General features: G+C 33.3%; 1 protein-coding gene, 1 non-coding gene and 1 pseudogene across 3 annotated transcripts; 1 reads left to right on the top strand and 2 right to left on the bottom strand.

Moving 5' to 3' along the window:
• Positions 1-1,367: 1,367 nt before the first annotated feature.
• Positions 1,368-1,889, bottom strand: GGTG_12459 (hypothetical protein; the record flags this gene model as incomplete). The annotated part of the gene is made up of 2 exons (XM_009230356.1): positions 1,368-1,522; positions 1,784-1,889. Coding segments are annotated over 2 exons (261 nt in total), but the record flags the coding sequence as incomplete, so codon positions are not given.
• A 2,117-nt stretch (positions 1,890-4,006) lies between these two features.
• On the top strand, positions 4,007-4,078 carry GGTG_20250. Its single transcript has one exon. It is a non-coding gene; the product is annotated as a tRNA-Gln (tRNA).
• Positions 4,079-10,238: 6,160 nt separating this feature from the next.
• On the bottom strand, positions 10,239-10,310 carry GGTG_20251 (annotated as a pseudogene). The gene has a single exon. The product of its transcript is annotated as a tRNA-OTHER (tRNA).
• Positions 10,311-16,447: the final 6,137 nt, after the last annotated feature.

The raw sequence follows: 16,447 nt of genomic DNA on the forward strand, positions 1-16,447 counted from the left end.
ACTTTAAACGCATTTATTTGGAATAGCACCCCGCCCGTAGCCTAATTAAAAGCGTCCGTTTTTACGATTATTTTAAAGGTTGGGTCGTAATGTGCGAATATAATGTTCGAAAAAAAAGCGGTTTTAAATTAGTAAAAAGTTGCCGTTGCTTTAATAAACCATTGGCGCACCCATAGCTATTTGCTTATTAGTAAGTAAAAGGGTTTGGCAATAACGAAAAAACCTTTAATAAACCGGCAATAAAAGTTAGCAAAGCTTATAAAACGGCGGAATTTTTTTAAAATTGTAAGCTATTTTTATTAACGGATTGCTTTAACCTTTTTTTTGTCCATGCGGATTCCCGTAATTAAAATAATTAAACCGAAATATTTGGTTTTTTGTATTAAAAATTTGCGCTTTCGAATGTTAATGGTAAGGCCCGCATCGGCAAGTTTTTGGACCATTACGCGAACGTAGCGCCGGTATTCCGCTCGCGTTTTGCTATAAATAAAAACGTTATTAAAATATGCTATAACGTAGCGGTTTAATGCATTTAATAAAATGCGGTTAATATAGTACTGGAAAAAGTTAAAGGCGCTTGTTATACCGAAATTCGCTACCAAGCATTTAAAAAGGCCGAATTTAATAATAAACGTTATTTTCCATTCGTTTTTTGGGGCAATTCGTAAACGGTTAAACGCCGCAATAATATCCAATTTGGTAAAGTACTTAATTTTCGAAAGGGCGTTTAGTATTTTTTTAATTAAAGGAATAAAATATTTGTTTTTTACGGTAACGTTGTTTAAACCCCGGTAATTAATACAAACGCGAACTCCCCCCCCGGGCTTTTTTGCTAAAAAAACCGGGGCAACCGCTAGCGATATATTGTTGCGTATAAAGCCTTTCGCTAGGTATTCGTTTAAATACTTCCTAACAATTTAAAGCTTTTTTTGGGATATAAATTTGTTATGGTGGTAAAAAGGCGTTTTGTTTGGGAATAGCTCGATTTTGTGGTTGGAAAAGCGGTACGGTAGCAATTTATCGGCGTTTTAAGGAAAAAAGCATAACGCTAAATCGCGGAGTTTGTAAAAAAAGCGCTATAAAATCTTTTTTATTATAACGGGGGGCTTGCTATCCAAATACTTTTGGATATTATCGTTGGAAATGCGCCAAAAGTATGGTACCTTTTTAACCCAATTTTAAAATGCGGCTAGGCATAATTCCAGCATATCCCGAAGGATTTTATCGGATAAAATTAAAATAAAGCGAAAAATTTCCATTAGCGTATCGTTAGCGAGCTGGTTAGCGCTTACTAAAAGTATTAAAGGCTCGGGGCGAATTTTAGCGTAAAGCTCCGCCATAGTTATTCGTTTAAATTGCACGCCTTTTTATTTGCAAAATAGCATAAAATTGGGAGCGCTAAGCATGCGTATATTTGCGGGGTTAAATTCGTTATCGTCGTTTTTTAAACGGTTGCGTAATAGGTTGCTAGCATTTGGGTTTAATTTTAATAACGTAATGCCGTGCATAATTATTAAGCCCGCTATTTAATCGATGTAAAAGTTATAATAACGTAATTAGGGAAGCTTTAATATAATGTTAAAGCTTCCCGTTCCCAATAGCCAAATGTATATAGTAAGCGTTTTTGTTTGGCAAACGATGCGGTAGCGCATTTTAACGCATTTGCAAAGGTAGCCCGTAACTTTGCCATTAGCCAATTTTAAAAGGATGGGCTTGGGCAAAGCAAAGCGTAATAGGTTATGGTTATGCGCAAAAGTGTCGTTAATAAATGCTTATAAAAAACATCCGGTATTTAAAAGGGTGCGGCACCGGATTGGTAACGTTTTTTCGGCAAAAAGCTCGCTATAAAATAAAAAAGTAAAATTAGGTTTTATTAAATGTAAATATATTTTTATTTTTTTTAAAAAGTTATTGGCAAAACGTTAATAGCTTTAAAAGCGATTGTGCCCAAAGCTTATTTTTTTGGCTTCCTTTTTTTTATGCAAACGGTTATTTGGTGCCCCGCCCCGCCGCAATAAAAGCATAGGTTATTGGTGCGTTTATATTTTTTTCGGGCGTTAGTAAAAGGGGGTCGGGGCCTTATCGTAATTTTATCGAAATTTATAGCGTTTAAATGTTAGGCCGGTTCCGGCGCATCGTTAGCGTTGGGATAGCGTGCTGGGGGATAAGCGTTAGCGTTTTATTTACCCCGGAAAATGTCGTCGGCGATATTATTGGTTAGGTTTCGAAATAAGCTTATTTACCTTTTAAAATCGTTAGGTCCCGGGCGTTTTACAATCGACGTAATGGCTTTATGCAATGGGCGGTTTACTTTTTGCTTAAAAGCTAGTATTTGTAAATTATTAAACAAATTGTATATATCGTTAAGCTTAATAAAATTACCGATAAAATCGTTGAAAAAAGAATTGCTTTAAGCGAATAATTTAAAATTCCAATTAGCTTTTGCTAATATATTAGTGGTAATGTAAATTTAATTTAACGTTTTAATAACGTTTAGGTAATTACGCTAGCCGGCGGGCCATTGGGAAACGTTATTGCCGGCCGTAGCAATTTGGTTAATTTTCGTTTTTATAAAAGCAAAGGCGTTGTTGCCCAAATGCTGGAACAAAAAAAAAACGCGTTCCAATAGCGTTAAGAAAGCGGCCCGGTATAATTCCATTTATACCCTAAACAAAAAGCGCCAATTGGTATAATGCTTTTATCGTTGGATTTGGTTTATTTTTATGCCTTTAAAAATTTTAAAAGTAACCGTTTGGGGGCGGAATGTTAGCGATAACGCGGCGGCCCCAAAAAGCTGCGCTAAAAAGGGCGTATTTGTAATTGGTATAAGTATAGCTTGGTTAAATAATTGCTGGATTTAAACTTAAAGTTCGCGAATTGTTATTTTTTGGTTTAAAATTATAGCGTAAACGGTATCGGCGTTTTAGCGGTATATCGCTAGCAATTTGTTAATAGCTCGAAAACGGGTTTTTATAACCCAAAAAATATATTTAAATTGGGCTTAAGCTTTGTTGGAACGTTTTAAATGCAAAGCAAAATATAAAACGGCGTAATTGCTAGGGTCGTTTTAAATTGCTTCGCGTATAAAGTGCAAGGTTAGGAATAAAAAAACGGCGTTTTGTAAAATTGTTATTATCGGGCCCGAAAGGCCCGTTTTGGGGGCGTTAAGTGCGGTAAGCATGGTATAACCGCGGCGGTAATTCGCTAGCGGGTTATTTGGTTAAAAAAGCTAAATCGAAAAAATAAAAATGTTTTTCCAAAATTATACGGTAAGATTTAGGGTAAGTATCGACGTTGATCGATCGTAAGCAAAAAAATGTGTTACCGTTTTACAAGGTTATTGGCAAAGGAAAAAACGGAACATGTTAATATCGGGTCCCGAAAATTTAAAATGCAACAAATTGCTACGGCTTATACTTTATTGTTATAAAAAAGGCTTTGTTATTGTACGAAAAGGAAGCTATTTAAGCAGGGCGTCCTTGGCGTTTTGTCGCGGTTTTGTAAGCGTAACGTTGGCGCGCTAAGAGTGCGGCCTTAGGTTCTTCCCCAGGTGCCCCAACGCGTACCGTAACAAAATGCGTTCGTTTGGGGCGTATTTGGTGCAACGTTTTAAAGGTTTTTTTAATTAATTGCGCAAAATTGCTAAGCAACATTCCAAATTAAACGCCGAATTTGCTATTGCCAAGCGATTTTGCCGTTAAGCTAAAAAATTAATGCGTATTAAAAGCAACCGGATTTAGCGTTTGCGCATTTAAAAAAATTTGTGGTTTAAAAAAATAATGCGCGCTATTTGTTGCGGTATCGATAACGTGGAAAAATTGGAGCGTGTTAAGCAAAAGGAAGCTGGGCGAGCCGTTGCTTTAGCGGTGGCTAGTCCCGCTTCCTGGCTTTAACCCGATTTTTTTCCTTTATTTCCTGGTTGGGCAGCGTTAAGGGTTAATCTTAACTTTAACCCGCTGGCCCTTTTTCAATTTGGTAAGTTGTAATTCCCTTAACAACCTTTCCTGGTTGTATGGCGCAGTAGTAGCGCATTTGTTTTTGTAACGGGAGGTTTTGGGTTCGATTCCCGGTACGACTTTAAATTTTCCTCGCTCGACCTTTGGTTAGCGAGGGAGGTTTTGCTCTTTTTGCTTGGGCTTGCTAGCTTATTCCTTGGATATGCTATTGAATTTTCCTTTTTTACCTTCCAAATTTTTCCGAATTTGGGGCTTTTTACAAGCTTTAAAGTTATTGCTAACTTTTTTTTAAATGGTATTCCTGCAAAGCCTTTTGGCAATTCTTAAAATTTGTTGTATTTTTTTACGTATTGTATTTATCCTTTTAGCTTTTCCATTTAACGAAGTATTGCTTTTTGCGGTAACGCATTTGCTTGTTAAAAATGGCTTTAACCTTTTACATTTGGTTAAGGTTAACTTTTATTAATTTAATGCTTTCGGGGCCCGAAAGCGCTGGTTTTAGCAAAAAAACGTAAAAAACCGGGTGGATGCGCATAGTTAGTAATAGTTGGAATTTGTAATTAATTGGAAAAATAATACGAATAACCCGAAAAGGTCCTTATTTTTTCCTGTCCAGTTTGTTGCTTGGCTTTTTTGTTTTAATATTAGCGCGCAAAAGGTAAGCGTTATCCTTTTTTTTAAAAATCGGTTTTTCGATCCTTTTTTTATTGATTTGCTTTGCTATTTGGTAACGCAAGTTTTCCAATTTGTTTTGGAGGGTTTAATACAGTTTGGTAAGCTTCGTTACTTAAATTTCCGTTGCTAAAGCTTTAAATTTGGCTTTAAATTTGTTGTACGCCGTAAAGGTATATTTATAATTAGCGTAAAACGGCGTTTTTTTTATGCTTTTATGCACAAAACTATTGTAAGCGAATTGGGCGATTGGTAATAATTAAACCCAATTATTTTGCTTGTAAATAATATAATAGCGCAAATATTGTTCCATTATTTTATTAGTTCGTTCCGTTTGTTCGTTTGTTTAAAGGTAATACGTTATTAACAAAGCATGTTTTGCTTCGAAAAGCACCGTAAGCGTTTTCCAAAATTTGCTTGTAAATAGCTTGTTTTGGTCCGTAATTAATTTTTGTAACATCCCGTAATTTGTTATTACGTGCCGAAAAAAAGCGTAAGCTAAAGTTAGCGCATTGCTGCTTTTTTTGTAAAGTAAGCACAAAGCATATTTCGTAAGCTTATTTATTACTACTAATATGCTATTATATTATGTTTTTGTTAAAAGCTTTTTAAATTTAAGCAATTTAACGATAAAATTTATGGTAACTTTTTGCCATGCCTTTTTAAGCGTTAGCAATAGTTAAAATAATTTATAAAGGAAATGCTTGCTGGGCTTGTCCTTAACGCATATTTAGCAATTTTTTATTGCTTTTAACATTGCTGCCCGAATTCCAGTAAATCCGTAATGCTGCCGGAGCTTTTTCCACGTTTTGGTAACCTTTAAATAGCTATGGGCTAATAGCTTATAAATTTTTAAAATCCTTTTTAGGGTTTAATTTTGCTTTTTGGTTATTAAAGCCATTGCTTGCTAAGCTGGGATTAACGCTTTTTTTGGCTTATGGGCTAAAAACGTTTTGGTTTTTTTTGGAATAACGACTTTATGGTTGCTTCGTTTGCTTAAAGCGTTTGCCTTTCCGTTTTCCAATCCCTTTCGGTACAGGATTTGGAAATCGTAATTTTAAAAATATTGGTTCCAACGGATTTAACATTTATTAAGGTTTTGGCTTGTAATAAAATGTGCTAAATTTTTGTAATCGGTATATATTGTTACTTAATGGTTTGTTTTATACAAGTATACCTTTTACTTTTCCAAAGCTTTAATAATAGCGAAAAGCTTTTTATTATAAATTTGGTAATTTAATTTAAATTTTTTAAGTTTTTGTAAAAAAAAAGCGCAAAAATGCAGTTTTTTTTCCTTATTTCGTTAATTTAATTGTTTTTCAATCGCGTAATCCAACGCGTCGGTTTCGATTTCCAATGGTTTGTTAGGGTTCGGAATAACCAGTATTGGTTCCCGTAAAACAACGCTTTTAAATTGCTCGAAAGCAATTTGTTTTCGAGCTTTCCAATGGATGTTACGACCAATAACCACCCTTACCCAGGAAGGAGGGGTAGCACGGCACGGAAACCCCGTAAAGGGTAAAGGGTTACGTAGTTACCAGGGATTAGTGGATTAAAAAAGCAGGAAAGGTAAGCCATTAATCCAAAGGAAGCTTAAAAAAGCTTACAAAGTTGGCTTCGTAAGCCAATTAATTTACGACCCCAAAAAAATAAGCATTAAAGTATAAAAAGGAAAGGGTTTTTTACTATTTTAAGTAATTTTTAATTGGGGGCTTCGGTATTAGTTAAATTTTAATTAGCTTTTAAATAATTTTTAAAACAAGCATTTAAACCGTACCCAAGTTATTTTGTAAATTCCTTTAATTTGTTAAATTACGTGTTACTGTTCGATACTTTTTTAATGCTTTACTTTAAAAGCAAAGGCTTAATTGCAACATTTTAATTAATTTTGTTTAGCACCCGAACCGGTACCAAACAATAGCAATAGCAACCAAAAGCGGCGAATCCTTTACAGGAAAAAACGATAAGCATTTTAGCTACGCAAGCAAAACTTACAACATAATAAAGGTAACGGAAGCTAAGGCCGCGTTTATAGCTATAACCGCAAACTTTATTTAATTTAAGCAATAAACTAGCGTTCCGCAAACGGCGGTTCGAATTTACAAATTCCTTACCCTTAACCGGTACAACGGTAAAAAAAGCGCTTTTAAAGCTTTTTTAACCAAATGTTAAAAGTATTTTGCCTTTTACCAAATTTAATTTACGATTAAAAAATAAAAGGTTGCTTACGCAACCATTTGTTTTAAAAGCAAAATAAAAAAGTGGTTTAAGCCTATATGGGCAAATTTTTTTAAAGGTTACAACAAAAGCAAAAAAAAAACCAAAATTACTTTTGCCAATTTTACCCGGTTCGAAAAAAAGATTATTAGCGTATTTGGCTAAATTAACAAATAGCAAATTGCCGAAAAAAAAATATTTTAATTTCGATAAAAAAGCGCAACGTTAAAATACGTTTTTAATTTTTAACGCTTTATTAACAAGCTTAATTAAACCAACCAAATTAAAATGGCCCATTTATATAATAAGTTTCGAAACAACGTAAAAAACAAGGTTTTAAAGGTTAACCAACCCAAATCCTTTGCTAAATACGTTATTATCGTAATTAAAACCAGCGATAAGTTATACAAGCGCCGTTTGGAAAAAAAAAGCTAAAAAACCAAATTTATAATACAAAATAACCAACCGCAACAATAATTCGATCGCAACAAATTTATAGCTTATGGTCGTTACTTTGGCTTTATGGATTTTAACGCCGGCGCTACGCATTAAAGGCAAAAAAAGCGCAAATTCCAAAACTTTAAAAATAGCAAATACTTTTAGTATAAATAACCTAGGTACATTAAAAAGGATTGCTTTTAAAAAAAGGAATAAAAAAAAGTATTTTGGGGCGATAAACCCAAAATAGCAGCGGCAACCAGGAAAAGGGCAATAAAACCGGAAAATAATGGCTATCCCGGCTTTGCGTTTTTTTGGACGGCATGCACCAATAACCATTGCGTTACCCATTATTCCGATAAAAACGCAATAAAATGGTTTTTTTGCAAGCAATTGGTTATAACCAAATAAAGGAATTTTATAATAACTTGCAATAGCAATTTAACCGGTTCCAATATCGAAAGCAACCAGGCTTGGATTAATAAAAACTTCCGGGAAAACCCCGAATTACGAAACGAAATATTTTAAAAATAGCTTTTGCGCGTTGCCGAACAAAAAAAAATGTTAAACGTTTTTATTAAAAAGCAAAATTTTAAAAACGAAGCAACCCAATAAAGGTATAGCCCAAAACTTTGGGTTAAAGCTAATTCGATTTCCAATTTTAAATTAAAAGGCAGCAAAAAAAGAAATGAGCTAATTATAAAAAATGTTGTAAAAATCTTTTAAAACCCGGATTTTGCTATTTTTAAACCAATTAAAGCTTGGGTAACAAACAAAAGTTTTTACAAACGAATAACGTTCGAAAGCAACAAATTTAAAAAAAAATAACGAAAAAAGCTTAAATAGCTTTTGCCGGTACGCCAAAAACGCCCGCATTTTACAAAAATACATACGGGCGGCGTACCAAAAACGGTACTAACAAAAGTACAAATTAAAACGCAACCAAAGCGTTAATTTACAAAATTTTTAAATGCAAACCAAACGTTAGCCAAAAAGGGAAAGCGAACCGGGTTACAACCAATTTGTTATGGTTAAAACCAACGGTTTAGCTTATGCATGCGCAGCAATGCTGGGTTAAACCAATTACAAAACGTTCCGTTGGGGCGGGTTTGCTATGCGAAAGCAAAAAAAGGATTTGCACTTAGCACGTTTAAAAACCGTAATTAAGCAATTTTAAAAAAGCGAAAAAGCTTAAAGCAAAGCCAAAGCCCGATAATGCTTTTAAAACGTTAATTTACTAAACGAGGACGGTATTTTTTACGAAATTATATTAGCCAAAAACGATTTTGGGCGCTTTATTAATTAGCTTGGTAGCAACCATTTAATTACGTACCGAAATTATACCCGGTTGCAAGCATATAATTAAAAATAGGCTAAAAGGCTGCAAAATAGCACCAAAAAAAAACCATAATAGCTTTATGCTTAATTATTAAAAGCATTTGTGGTTGTTTTGGGAAAAGTGCTTCGCTACGAATTGTGCAATACATTTGGTTTAAAAGCTTTAAAATAACTTTTTTTTTACCGATAAATCAATAAATTTATTACCAAACCAAAGCTGGTATGGTAATTATTTAAATGGGTTGTTATTAAAAAGTACGGAAAGTTGGCGGTGTTTCGAACCAATTTTTAATGGCTTATGCCGTGCATTGCCAAAGTTTTAAAATAGCAAAAATGCAAAAAATTAAAATGCCAAGTCCATATTATGCAAAAAGCTAAAGCATAGCAAACAAAATACAAGCTTTTATATATACCAATACGATATAACGAGGACGTAAAAGGCTTGTATGAATTTCTTAACAACCTTAACGATTTAAAATACGTAAAAGTACGCAAAAAATAAAAAACAAGCCCATCCAGGCTTTAAATAAAGCATTTTAAAACAAAAAATTAAAAAATCCATTTGTACCGGGGCTATAAAAAAATAATTATTTACAATAAAAACTTTAGCAACAACAATTAACCCAAACGAGCAACATTTCCATATACGGGTGCAATGGGGCCTTTATCGCTTAAAAACCTTAATTAATTGCAATGCTTAAAGCAATTACGTATCGCTATAAGCAATATTACGATACGGTATTCCTATACGCAAAAAGGACAAGCTATATTTTTTTACGATAATAAAAAAAAAGCTAATTAAATACAATAACGAATAAATTAATATTAAAACCGATTACTTTAGCTTTCGATACCAAAGCAAAACTTTTTAAATAACGCTAAACGCATTGGAAATACGGGACGAAAATATGGTTTTTAAAATCCCGTAATTACAAAAGTACAATTTAAAAATTAATTAAAAAGAAAACGATTTCCAATGGAAGCTTTTATTAGCAATTAAAAAAGCTTAATAATTACGGGCCGCAAACAGTGTAAAAATAAAGCCGAAAAAGGGTATTTCGACGGAAATAAAGCAAAGCAGCAATTTTCGAACCTTATTACAAAAAACCATAACAACGCTTTACGATAGGCTTAAATAAAAGCTATAACAATTAGCCAACGTATTTCCGGAATATTATAAGTATTGGAAGTTATTCCAAAAAAACTTAAAAACGGTGCTTCCAAAATACGGGCCGTTTAATTACGAAATTAAATTTAAGCCAAATGCGCAATTTAAATACCAAAAGCTGTACTAGCTTAACCCCAAGCAATAAAAAGGGTTAAAAAAACAGCTACAAAAAAATTTAAGAAAAGGGGTAATTAAACCCTTAACATTTCCAGTAAAACACGAAATTTTATTTGTGCTTAAGAAAAACGGAAAGGAGCGAATGTGCATCGATTACCGATTACTGCGTTATACAACCTGTGGAAATTGTTAAAGGAATTACAACTTACTAAATTAAAGGAGCGCAAGCAACTTAAGATTAATACCAAACCTTAAGCCTTCGGGATTAGCAAAAAAAAAAAAAAGTTAAATCGACGACCCCGGCTAAGGAAGCCGATATTATCGATTTAACCAGGTCGTACCGGGAATCGAACCCAGGTTTTCCCGTTACAAGAACGAGCGCGTTACCATTGCGCCACACGACCGGAAGGAGCTGTTAATGAAGTTGCAACTTACCAAATTAAAAAAGGAATAGCGGGTTAAAGTTAAAGTTAACCTTTAACGCCGCCCAACCAGGAAATAAAAAAGAAAGTTAAGTTAAAGCTAGGAAGCGGGACCGGCTACCGCTAAAGCAGCGGTTCGTTTAGCTTTTTTTTGCTTAATACGCTTTAATTTTTCCACATTATCGATACCGCAATAAATAACGCGCATTATTTTTTTAAATTACAAGTTTTTTTAAATGCGCAAACGCTAAACCCAATTGCTTTTAATACGCATTAATTTTTTGGTTTATCGGCGAAATCGTTCGGTAATAACAAATTTAGCGTTTAGCTTGGAATGTTGCTTAATAATTTTGCGCAATTGGTTAAAAAAAACCTTTAAAACGTTGTACCAAATACGTTCCAAATAAATGCATTTGGTACAATAAAAGGAATTTTTCGAAAATATTTAACAAAAAAAAAACCAACGGCTTTACAAACAAAATAAAAAAGCATTAAAATCGAAAAATTAAAAATGGCAAATAGCAAAGCGTGCCGTTGGATAATTTTCCGAACCGAACGTTTTTGGATTTGCCCGAACATTTTGTTAAAAAAAAGAACGGTTAAATAATAAGGAAAAAAAGTACTTACAATTAACAAAAGGGCAAAAAGGACAATAATACGTAGCTAAAAGGGCTTGGCCATTAAAAAAAGGACTTAATGTTACGACCAACAACTACCTTTACCCAGGAAGGAAGGGTAGTACGGCACGGAAACCCCGTAAAGGGTAAGGGGTTACGTAACCACCAGGGATTAATGGATTAAGGAAGCAGGAAAAGTAAGCTATTAATTTAAAAAAGGTTTAAAAAAGCTTATAAAATTGGCTTCGTAAGTTAATTAATCCACAACCCCAAAAAAATAAGCATTAAGGTATAAAAAGGAAAGGGTTTTTTATTATTTTAAATAATTTTTAATTGGGGGCTTCGGTATTAGTTAAACTTTAGTTAGCTTTTAAATAACCCTTAAAGCAAGCATTTAAACCGCACCCAAGTTACTTCGTAAATTCCTTCAATTTGTTAAATTACGTGCTACTATTCGATACTCCTTTGGTGCCTTACCTTAAAAGCAAAGGCTTGATTGCAACAATGGAATTGGGTATTGTTTTTGGTAAAATTTGTAAATGGCGTAACGCTACCATTAAACCTTTGTATAAACCGTTAATAAAAGTTAAAAACCCCCAAAAACGCCCGTACTTTTTGTACGTTGGTAAGCGCTAGCTAATCGGCCATTTCCTATACCTTGGTTGGGTTTATTTTAACTTTTCCTGGCGTAATAACGAACTTAAAAAAAACCATTTCCTGGGCGTGCTATACGCATTTATCCGGGTTAATTAAAAGCTTTGCGTTTTGTAGCTTTTGCAATATTTGGTGCATATATTGCTTGTATTTTTCCAACGTTTTTAAATATATTAAAATATCGTTTAAATACGCTAAAACGAAAATATTAAAATGCTTTTAAAGTACGTAATCGATTATCCGCTGGAAAGTAGCTAGCGCGTTGGTAAGTTTAAAAGTTATAACTAACAATTTGTACACGCCGAACCGTATCCGGAAAGCGGTTATCCATTTTTGTCTTTCCTTAATCCAAAGCAATTTATATGCTTTTCGAAGGTTTAAAACCGTAAAGTATTTAGCTTTGCCGAATTTGTTGCGTAGCTTATCGATAAAAAGCAAAGGATACCAATTTTTTATCGTAATTTCGTTTAATGGTTGGTAATCGATGCATATTCGTTTTTTTCCGTTTTTTTGGGCACAAATAAAATTTCGTATCCCATTGGAAATGTTAAAGGTTTAATTACCCCTTTTTTTAAATCCTTTTGTAACTGCTTTTTTAACCCTTTTTATTGCTTAAAGTTAAGCTAGTACAGCTTTTAGTATTTAAATTGCGCATTTGCCTTTAGTTTAATTTTGTAATTAAACGGCCTGTATTTTGGAAGCACCGTTTTTAGGTTTTTTTGGAATAATTTCCAATACTTATGGTATTCCGGAAATACGTTAGCTAATTGTTGTAGCCTTTATTTAAATCCATCGTAAAGCGTTGTTATGGTTTTTTGTAATAAGGTTTAAAGGTTACTGCTTTGCTTTATTTCCGTCGAAATACCTTTTTTCGGCTTTATTTTTACATTGCTTGCGGCCCGTAACTATTGGGCTTTTTTAATTGCTAGTAAAGGTTTTTATTAAAAGTTGTTTTTTTTCCAATTAATTTTTAAATTGTGCTTTTGTAATTACGGAATTCCGAAAACCACATTTTCGTCCCGTATTTTTAACGCGTTTAGCGTTATTTAAAAAAAATTATTTTGGTATTGGAAATTAAAATAATTGGTTTTAATATCGATTTACCCATTATTATATTTAATAAAGTTTTTTTTTATAATTTCGAAAAGGTATGGTTCGTTTTTCCTGCGTATAGGAATACCGTATCGTAATATTGCTTGTAATAATACGTAATTGCTTTAAGCGTTGCAATTAATTAAAGTTTTTAAGCGATAAAAGCCTCATTGCACTTATATATGGAAATGTTATTTGTTTGGGCTAATCGTTGCTACTAAAGTTTTTGTTGCAAATAGTTATCCTTTTTGTAGCTTTGGTACAAGTAAATTTTTTAATTTTTTATTTTAAAATGTTTTATTTAAAGTTTAAATAGCTTTATTTCCTATTTTTTGCGTACCTTTACGTATTTTAAATTGTTAGGGTTGCGGGGAAATTTATACAAGCTTTTTACGTTTTTGTCGTACCGTATTGGTATGTATAAAAATTTATATTTTGTTTGTTATGCTTTGGCTTTTTGCATAATATAAACTTTGCATTTTAATTTTTTGCATTTTTGCCATTTTAAAATTTTAGCAATGCAAAGTATAAGCTATTGCGGGTTGGTTCGAAACATTGTTAACTTTCCGTACCTTTTGGTAACGAACCATTTGGGTAATTGCCATGCCAGCTTTGGTTTGGTAATAAATTTATTGGTTTATTGGCAAAAAAAAAAGTTGCTTCGGAGCTTTTAAATTAAATGTATTGCACAATTTGTAACAAAGCATTTTTTTTAAAACAATTACAAATGCTTTTAATAGCTAAGCATAAAATTATTATGGTTTTTTCCTTTGGTATTGCTTTGTAACTTTTTAGCTTATTTTTGGTTATACGCTTGCAACCGGGTGTACTTTTGGTACGTAATTGGGTGGTTGCTACCAAGCTAATTAATAAAACGCTTAAAATTGTTTTTAGCTAATGTAACTTCGTAAAAAGTGCTGTTTTTGTTTAGCAAATTAACGTTCCAAAAGTACCGTTAAATTTTAGCTTTGTTCCAAGCTTTTTTGCCTTTTTGGAATTGTTCGATTACGGCTTTCGGGCGTACCGGGTGCAAACCTTTTTTTTGCTTTTGCATTATAAACTTGCTTTAACGGAACGTTTTATAATTAGCTTGGTTTAGCATTGCTGCGCACGCATATGCCAAACCGTTGGTTTTAATTACAATAAATTGGTTGTAATTTAATTTATTTTTTTTTGGCTAACGCTTAATTTACGTCCAAAAATTTTGCAAATTAACGTTTTGGTTGCGTTTTAATTTGTACTTTCGTTGGTACCGTTTTTGGTACGCCGCTTGCGTATATCTTTGTAAAAAGTGGGCGTTTTTGGTGTAACGGCGGAAGCTATTTAAACTTCCTTTATTGCTTTCTTTTTCGGAGTTGCTGCTTTTGTTAAACGGGTTGTATTTAATTATTACCCGTTTTTTAAACACCGGAGCCTTTGTGGGCTTGGGTAAGCTTTGCTCCGGGTTTTGCAATATCCTTACCATATTTCCCATGGTAAAATTGCTACTTATCTTTTCGTTTTCCGAATCGATAAATGGTGGGAACGGGCTGGTTATAAGCCCGTTTCGGGCCATTGCTGCGTTCGTATCGCTATCGGACTTTAACTTTTGTTTTTCGGTAATTTGGGTGGGCCAAGCGAAATTGCTAGGTTCGACCCAAAAATTCGAATTGTTTTTGGCTTAAGCAAAACCATTGCTTGCTTCCAATTTTGTTATTAATAAATTTGAAATTCCTTTTTGTTCCGCTGCTTGTACCAGGTTTTTAAACGAAAAGGACCGTAAATCCGGGTTTTCCTTAACGTATTTATTAATTTAAGCTTAATTACTTTCGTTGTTGGAATTGGCTGGGTTGTTGCTGCAAAGTATTGCAAAGTTCTTTCGTTTAATTATAACCAATTGCTTTCGAAAAAACCATTTTGTTGCATTTTTATTGGAATGGTGGGTAACGTAACGGTTATTAATGCATGCAATCCAAAAAAACGCAAAGCCGGGATAGCCATTATTTTTTAATCTTATCGTTACTTTTTTGGTTGTTACCGCTACTTTAATTTTTCCTTCCCAAAATACTTTTTTTTGCTTTTTCTTTTAAAAACAATCCTTTTTAATATGTTTAAATTGTTTATATTAAAAGCATTTGCTATTTTTAAAGTTTTGGAATTTGCGCTTCCTTTGCTTTTAATGCGTAGCGCCGGCGTTAAAATCCATAAAGTTAAAGTAATAACCATAAGCTATGGATTTGTTGCGGTCGAACCGCCGTTACGGTTGGTTATTTTGTATTACAAGTTTGGTTTTTTGGCCTTTTTTTTCCAAACGGCGTTTGTATAATTTATCGCTGGTTTTAATTATTATAACAACGTATTTAGCAAAGGATTTAGGTTGTTTAACTTTTAAAATTTTGTTTTTTACGTTATTTTAAAGCTTATTATATAAATAAGCCATTTTAATTTGGTTGGTTTAGTTAAGCTTGTTAATAAAGCGTTGGAAATCGGAAACGTACTTTAACGCTGCGCTTTTTTATCGAAATTAAAATATTTTCTTTTTTGCAATTTATTGCTCGTTAATTTAACCAAATACGTTAATAACCTTTTTTTCGAACCGGGCGAAGCTAGCAAAAATAACCTTGGTTTTTTCCCGGCTTTCGTTGTAGCCCTTAAAAAAATTTGCTTATACAGGCTTAAATTACTTTTTAACTTTGCTTTTAAAGCAAATGGTTGCGTAAGCAACCCTTTGCTATTTTATATTAAACTGGTTATAATAAAAGGCAAAAAAGCTTCGGCATTCCGTTAAAAACGCTTTAAAAGCCCCGTTTTTCCCATTGTAACGGTTAAGCGTGGGGAATTTGTACGCGCGGGTAGCAACTTAAAAAGCGCCGGCTCGCTTTTTGGTTTGCGCAATATCCGCGGCCAAAGCTTTTAATGCCAAACGGCAATAAATCGCGTTGTTTATGTTGTATTTTTTGCTTCCAAACCGGAAAACGTTCGTTTTTGGAATAAAAATTTCGGTTGCTTTTGCAAATTCGGCTTAAATTGCTATTGTTATTGCTCGGTACGATCCGGTGCTAAACAGGATTAATTAAAATGTTACAATTAAGCTTTTGCTTTTAAAGTAAAGCATTAAAAGAATGTCGAGCAATAGCACGTAATTTAACAAATTAAAAGGATTTATAAGGTAATTTGGGTGCGGTTTAAATGCTTGCTCCAAAAGTTATTTAAAAGCCAATTAAAATTTAATTAATGCCGAAGCTTTAGTTAAAAATTACTTAAAACAGTAAAAAACCCTTTTTTTTTATACTTTAATAATTATTCCTTTGGGGTTGTGGATTAGTTGGTTCGCAAAGCCGATTCCGTAAGCCTTCTTGAGCCTCCTTTGGATTAGTGGCTTACTTCTTTTGCTTCCCTAATTTACTAATCCCAGGTGGTTACGTAACCCTTTACCCTTTATAGGGGGGTTCCGTGCCGTGCCACCCCTCCTTCCTGGGTAAGGGTGGTTGTTGGTCGTAACATTCGGCGGAAAAAGTTGAACGTTTTAAAATTGCTTGTTAAGCGCTTTATATTGCGCTGCGGTAATAACGGTTGGTTAATGCTGCATTTCGGCCTTTTTCCAACTTTTTTTGTTTATAAAGCGTACAATAAAGTTGCTATTGTAATTTTAATTAACTTTTGCAAATGTTTGGAAAAAGTTAAAAAACGTTATTATAATAATAAAATTGGTTTTTAAAAGCGTATTATTCCAAAAAAACCGAAAAGTAAAGCAAAATAAAAAACCAGGGGGGGGGG

Source organism: Gaeumannomyces tritici (assembly GCF_000145635.1).
Source record: "Gaeumannomyces tritici R3-111a-1 unplaced genomic scaffold supercont2.8, whole genome shotgun sequence".
Taxonomy (NCBI): domain Eukaryota; kingdom Fungi; phylum Ascomycota; class Sordariomycetes; order Magnaporthales; family Magnaporthaceae; genus Gaeumannomyces; species Gaeumannomyces tritici.